At 34.2% G+C, this 7,294-nt stretch overlaps 1 protein-coding gene across 1 annotated transcript; it reads right to left on the reverse strand.

The window, feature by feature from the left end:
• Nucleotides 1-283: 283 nt before the first annotated feature.
• LOC125422020 (uncharacterized) lies at nucleotides 284-1,982 on the reverse strand. Its single transcript, XM_048472460.1, has 3 exons — nucleotides 1,758-1,982; nucleotides 920-1,072; nucleotides 284-535 (listed from the first exon to the last, which is right to left on the reverse strand). Exons 1-3 carry the CDS (start codon nucleotides 1,980-1,982, stop codon nucleotides 284-286), a joined length of 630 nt encoding a protein of 209 aa, XP_048328417.1.
• Nucleotides 1,983-7,294: the final 5,312 nt, after the last annotated feature.

Consider the following 7,294-nt stretch of genomic DNA (forward strand, 5'->3'; position numbering starts at 1 on the left):
TAAACTTTTTACTAAAATAAGCAATTGGTTTTCCCTCCTGCATCAAAACATTACCTATACATATTCTTGATGCATCACATTCAATCTCAAAAGTTTTGGAAAAGTTAGGCAACACCAATAAAGGAGCATTTATTAGTTTTCCATCTAATAAATTAAAAGACCTTTCTTGAGCTGCTCCCCAATGAAAACCTACACTATTGTTAATAACCTTTGTCAAAAGTGCAGCAATAGTACTAAAATCTTTGACAAACCTTCGACAGAAACCAGTCAAACCATGGAAGCTTCAAACTTGAGTGATGCTAGTTGGCATGAACCACTCTCGAATGGCTTTCACCTTCTCTTGATCAACTGTGATACCTGCAGCACTGATCACAAAACCTAGAAACATAAGCTCAGATTTACAAAAGTCATAGTTTTTAAGATTGGCATAAAGTTTTTCTTTCCTAAAAACATCTAATACTAACCTAAGATCCCCTACATGCTCTTCTAAACCCCTACTATATACAAGGATATCATCAAAGTACACAACTACAAACTTTCCAATGTAAGCACACAAAACGTGATTCATAAGTCTCATAAAAGTACTAGGGGCATTAGTTAACCTAAATGGCATAACCAACCACTTATACAAACCATGCTTTGTTTTAAATGCTGTTTTCCATTCATCACCTTCCTTCATGCGAATTTGATGATAACCAATCTTAAGATCGATTTTTGAAAACATACATGCACCATACAATTCATCAAGCATCTCATCTAACCTAGGAATAGGGTGACGATATTTGACAGTTATAACGTTAATAGCCCTACAATCTACACACATTCTCAGTGTTCCATCTTTCTTAGGGACTAACAACACAGGTACAGCACATGGACTCATGCTTTCTCTAACATATCCTTTTTCAAACAATTCACTTACTTGCCTTTGAAGTTTCTTTGTCTTCTCTGGATTACTTCTATAAGCCGGCCAGTTTAGAATTGTTGATCTTGGAACAAAATCAATTTGATGCTCAATCCCTATAATTAGTGGTAACCCACTTGGAATCTCCTTAGGAAAGACATCATCGAACTGCTGCAATAGGGAAACAATAGAACTAGGCAAAATAGATTCATCAAGGTTAGTTAAATGATTCATATATGCTTCTTTCTACATCATTACAATCATCGGCTTTCTACAACAAAAAAGCTTCTTTATCTCACTCTGTTTTGCATAAAAACTCTCTTTTTTCTTTCCATTCTTTTTCTTTTCTTTTTTGCTTGTACTCTTAATCTCACCAATCTCTTTTTCTTCTCTTTTTTGCTCGTACTCTTAACCTCACCACTCTTTTTCTTCTCTTGCTTATTGGATACAGCTTGATTTTGTTGTTGTTAAGCTTCTCTTCTCCTTTGTAAAGCTAATTGATCATCAAAAACCTATTTAGGAGTCATTGGCATAAGCACAACTTGTTTGTTGTTGAAGTTGAAAATGATCTTATTAGTATGACCATGATGATTAGTATCTTTATAAAATTGCATGGACATCCTAATAGCATATGACCAGCTTGCACTGGCACCACATCACAAATAATCTCATCTTCATAATCACCAATAGAGTATGCAATCTTCACTTTCTTATTCACCTTCAACTCTCCACAATCATTAAACCGTTGTAGCTTATATGGTTCTGAACGTTTCATAATGGGTAAACCTAGTTTTTCAACCATAGTAACACTAGCAACATTAGTACAACTCCCACCATCAATAATCATACTACACACCTTATCCGTGACTTTGCACCTAGTATGAAAGATGTTATCCTGTTGCACTTCCTTCTCGTCTTTATACATCGTTAGAGCTCTCTTAACAACCAATGATAAGTCCCCACAAACCGGATACTTGTAATCATCTTCATCTTCATCACCAACGTCCTCCAATGGTGGCATGGATCCATTATCTGACTCTGCCTCTTCAAATTCAATTTCTCCACTCTCCCGAATCACCATGACCCTCTTATTTGGACATTGACTTACAATATGACCCCTACTTGACATTTGAAGCACATGATATCTCGATTTCTAGTTGAAGATGAATCTGATTTACTTACTTGCTTGGATGAGGATGGTTCAGCCTTAGCTTCAAATATAGGCTGTGTGGTGACTTTATCATCAAACTTGGGTTGATTGGGTTTCCACGTGAATGGACTTGCTTTCCAAGTATTTTGAGCAATAGTAGGTCTTGTGGTACCCCTCCTTTTAAGTTGTTGTTCTACTTTGATGGCCATGTACAACATCTCCTCAATCTCGACATAATTATGCACTCAAACCAGCCAAGAAATGTGCCATTGTGGCCTTCCTATCCTCCTCAACATTAGCCCTTATCATTAGGATTTCCATATCCTTATAATAGTCGGACCACACTCCGATTTCCTTGACACAAGCTTTGTAGCTTCTGAAAAATGCTCCTATAGTAATGACTAAGTATGAAATGCTTCCCAATCAAAGCCATCATTTCCTCCCATGTATCTATAGGTCTTTGTCCCGGTCGCCTCCTAGAAAGTGTCTCTTTGTCCCACCATCCAATAGCGTAATCTGTGAATTCAACAGCGGCTAATTTAACCTTGAAATAGTTCTGACAGTCAAATACCATCTCAATCCTCTTCTCCCACTCAAGATAAGCTTCTAGATCACTTTTACCTTGGAATGATGGTATTTTCATCTTAATTCCTCCATAGTCATTGCCTTTGTCTAATCTCTCTCTCTCTCTCTGATGTGTAAAATCAACTCGCAAGTGCACGAATCGTTTTCAAGTAATAAAGTGGAAAAACAGGGTTGTCGTACCCAAGGGATTAAGTATTAAGTACTAAAGATAATTAGGTTTTGACAATATTTGAACTAGAATTTCAGATGGCAATTGAAAACTAAATAAACTAAATTAAACAAAAGCAATCAATTAAAATTAGATCAATTTCAAGTAAGAGAGAGAATTGAATAATTATGAATACTAGGGCATTTGATTTAACCACTAACTATTCCAATTTAATTATTTAAATATGTGAATTTAATTAACTAGTAATTTTGTTAACCACACTTAATCACAAAATTAATCAAAATTAGTTTCCACTCACAATTGATAATATTCTCATAACCTAATTTATTCCTTCCGGCCTATAAATTAAATCATGCAAATGCATCAAGCATAGATTAAGCAAATAATATGGCATGAGACATAACTATTTTCCAATCAATTATGCATTCATGTAAATTATTGGAGATCCATAATATTATCCTTTTCCAAGCTCAAATATTATTAAAATCATTCATTCCTTCCGGCCTATGAAAGCATTAAGTATACCAATGATTTATTAACAAAACATATTACTAATTAAATAAAACTCAGCATATATTAAAATAATTAAACCTTCATAGTTAGGGCTACATCATAGCCCTAGCTATGAAAATTAGTTCATGGTAAAAATAATTTCAACATCCATAATTATTAAAAATAATAAGATTCACAATTAAAGAGAAAGGAAAAGAGAATAAAAACTATTGAAGAAATTTTCCTCCAAGCGCTTTCAAAGTCGTAGCCTTCTTCTCCAAGCAAGCCCACGTCTCTCTGCCTCCTCCAAGCTCTCCAATTGATCTTCTAAAACTCTAAAACTTTAGAACCCTTAAGAGAATCTTAGAAACTCCCAAAATTTGGTTTGTTTCTATTTAAGCCTCCTAAAAGCTCTTAAATAACTCTCTAAACTTGTATATCTTCCTTCAATGTGGTGGGGCCTATATATATAGGGCCTTGGGAATCTTTTTCTCTCTTTATTTTCAATGTGGGAGTCTTGGAAGATACCTTTTTTAAGCCATGAAGAGGGTTGGACGAATTTCATGTGTAAAAAGGAAACTGTATATTACTTGGTCTCTACTACTTTCCTTTTATCTAATTCCTCCTAAAAAATAGTTAATTAGTCTAATTTACCCTTAATGAAGCATGTGACATGACATGTGCCTCATTAATGATAAATTAACCAATTATTGCCACTTGTTTTTATCTTGGCCCTCAAATTGTCTTAATTCTCTCTTTTGATCAATGGTGGAGATTTAACTAGAATATTCCTTTTTATAAATTTCAAACTTTAAATGATGATAACTCTTTGCTCGCACCTCGAAATCCAAAAATAACGAGACATTTGAAATCCTCAGATTGTGATGATTCATATGACTTCCACTTCCACCATGAAATTCTCGATAGAATCTTTATGGAATCTTCAAGGTATCTTTTTGGAATCGTTTTCATGCTTAGTCTGTTCGAGCTCAAATCTTGCTTCCCACCATAATTCGACCCAAGGAATCCATCTTTATGGTTGTTTTCTTAAAATTCTTCCTCTTTCACCTAGATTAAGAAAAATACATAATTAAGTATCTTTCCATAAGAAATTAACACAAACTAACAAATATTAAGCTATAAATATGGCATAAAATCATCAATATTTTAGACCTAACACTCTCCCACAGAATTGATTGGTTCACAAACCAATGTGTTCTTCTTCTTTCTCATCTCCCACCCATTCCCAATCTTCCCTTCTTGGAGTATTTCTTCCTTTACCACGTCCATGAGCAAACCTTTGTGGAGTTCGTTGTTGCAGCATTTAGATTGATGATTCCGTCTTATCCAACCTATCATGTATCTGTCCCATCTCAAACCATAGTGCTCTTTGAAGTTCTCCCACCATGGCTCGAATGTACAACTTCGGATCAACCATACTTAGAGTTTCGTCCATGCTTTCTTTGCTTTTGTCTTATGATTTTTGTTTGCAAATTTTGTTAGAGAAAAAATAAAATAAAGCCCTCACAACAATCCCTCATGTGTTTCGCTCAAATTTAGGGTATCAATTCACTCGTGTTTGTACTCTATTTATAGTTCGGCTTTTACCCTCTATAATTCTCACCTCTCTTACCTTTTACCACTCTAGTAATTCTATTTGATTCTTTGCAAACTAATTTCAAACTAAAATAAACTAGCAAGTAACAATCCAAATAGACCTGCCAAACAATTATGACACTAAGACTAAGAAAACAAATAGAACGAAAAATAAAAAGAATGAGGCAACGATGATAGATATGATTTTCAACAAGAAATTTGGCACGAACAAAAGAAACTAGAATGTTAAGAACAAATTGGAACAAATTGATTTTGGCTTGTTTTTGGTGCTCCTCAAGTCAACCAAAAAAAATTTTTCACTACCTATTTTCTCCTGAATTATTATTTTTTTTTTTGGGCTTTCAAACAACAAGAACGATCTTAACAACCAGCAGCAAAACTAAACGCTCTAAACTTCAACAAAAATAAGATCAAGCAGTTGAACAATCGATTAACGAATAAGCTTGGATTATGCCCGATCAGTTTTAACAAAAAATTTTTTTTTTTAAATAAGATCTAGTCGGAATGAATGATTAAGAACACAAAAACAAAATGCAAAGAAAAACGCAGCAACCTAAACGCAAAGAACAACCAAAGAAATTAAAGATGCAATTTCTAACCTAATGCTAAAAATTGCAAAGACCAAGAAAAACAATGAAACAAAAGAAAAAGAAAAAAGAAGATAGATCAAACCTATAATTAGAAACTAGCTCTGATACCAAATTGATACGAACCTAGAGCAACTTGCCTCTAAACCCGTAACAAAGATTGATTTGGACCATTTAATTACAAGTTATCAATGGAAGACCTCGACCCTTTACATATATTTGAGGTAAGAACCTTAGTATGGTAAAGATGCCACAATAGGGTGCGAATTAACCTATTGATAAGTCAAATTTGAACTCCACAAGCAAAGCTTGAAAAGTTTGATATAGTTCTTAAGGAATGAAAAGAATCACTCACTTTAAATCAAAATTGTAGTCTGATCTTTTTATTCATGACTTATGTGCCTTTAAATAGGCAAAATAAATTACAAAACTTTCCTAAATTTGCTAAAAATAAGTGCGGCCAAAAATCAAGTCTAGGAAACCTAATTTGGTTAGGTTTATGAAACCTAATGTGGCCTCTAGTTTCCTAATTTGAATGGCCTTTAATTCTTTCACCAATTCAACTCTAATAAAATTAGGAAAGTAAATTAAAAACCTAATAAAACTAAATTAGGAAAGTAAATAGGCAAAATGCCAAAATCCAATCAAGAAATAAATAACAGTTAATGTTTTCCTAATTAGAAAGTTTAGCCAAGCTTAGTTGGATACCATGTCACCATCCATGTCATCAAAACGTGCCACATCACCATGTTGTAGGATTTCATGCGTTAAGCTATCTTTCACATTAGTATCCACCATCCCAATCATATGGACCAATTTTAGTTCATCTTCATTAATGAACTTACTTCCTTGAGTTACAAACACCTTTTGGATTAAACCATTTAGCACCTCTTTAAATCTCTTTACTTTTGTCCTGGTTATTAGTCCTGTAGAAATTTGAAGTGGATCTGGACTCCATCTTGAGGTGCTATTTCATGTGATTCTATCCGAGCCTACACAACCGACAACCCACTAGGGTGTTGAGCCGATAAGGATGAAGACTGGACCGATCACTAGGGCTCAAGCTAAGAGGTTTAGGGACAACCTTGCTGCCTTTATCCAGGGGGTAATGTATTCTCAACAGAGCTTGTCCATACCCAAAGATCCAAGACCCGTTTTGAGCATACAAGTGATGGAAGCCGATACGGACTCGGGTAGTAATTTTGCTGCATTTACGTAGTCCAGGCAGCAAGAAATGGCTCCAAATCTTTATGGATTCTATAAATATCACTAAGAGGACATGGAAAAAGTCAAGGCAGAAGTAAAACCAACTTGTACGGACTTGTACAGATAGCTTAAAAATTTGGCCAAAAATTGTTGTATTTTGCGCTGCTTTATTGTATTTTGCTGAGTTGGCTTTTGCTTTTTCCTCCAAGCAAGGGCAACATGTGGGAGTCCACAATAAGGTTATTTAGCATCCTACAAAGCATATAGAAGCTGATTTGGAGCTCAAATACGTCAAAGTCAAGTTAGTCAAAAGCTAGTATTTTAGTTTCCTAATTTGATTCTACTTTTTGTTTTAGGAAATTACCATTACTTTTTGGGTTTTATTTATTTATTTGCTGGATAAATAAGTTTAGGAAAGTTATTATTTATTTTTTTCATTGTAAATTAATTAATTCCTAATTCAGAATAGAGGAATTAATTAATCCAAATTAAATTAGGAAAGAAGGAGACTTTCAGCCATAATAGAAATCTTCATTGCATGCCCGGTTTTTCCTTTTTGTTTTAGGATTTTATTTTGTTTTATTTTA

The sequence above is a fragment of the Ziziphus jujuba genome, chromosome 4 (genome assembly GCF_031755915.1).
Source record: "Ziziphus jujuba cultivar Dongzao chromosome 4, ASM3175591v1".
Lineage (NCBI taxonomy): Eukaryota > Viridiplantae > Streptophyta > Magnoliopsida > Rosales > Rhamnaceae > Ziziphus > Ziziphus jujuba.

Coding starts and splice junctions, on each gene's coding strand:
- LOC125422020 (XM_048472460.1), bottom strand. CDS start 1,982: ATGGTGATTCGGGAGAGTGGAGAAATTGAATTTGAAGAGGCAGAGTCA. Junction 1,073..1,757: donor GGTGCAAAGTCACGGATAAG/GTGTGTAGTATG, acceptor TCCCTATTGCAG/CAGTTCGATGATGTCTTTCC. Junction 536..919: donor CAAAGAAACTTCAAAGGCAA/GTAAGTGAATTG, acceptor TACATTGGAAAG/TTTGTAGTTGTGTACTTTGA.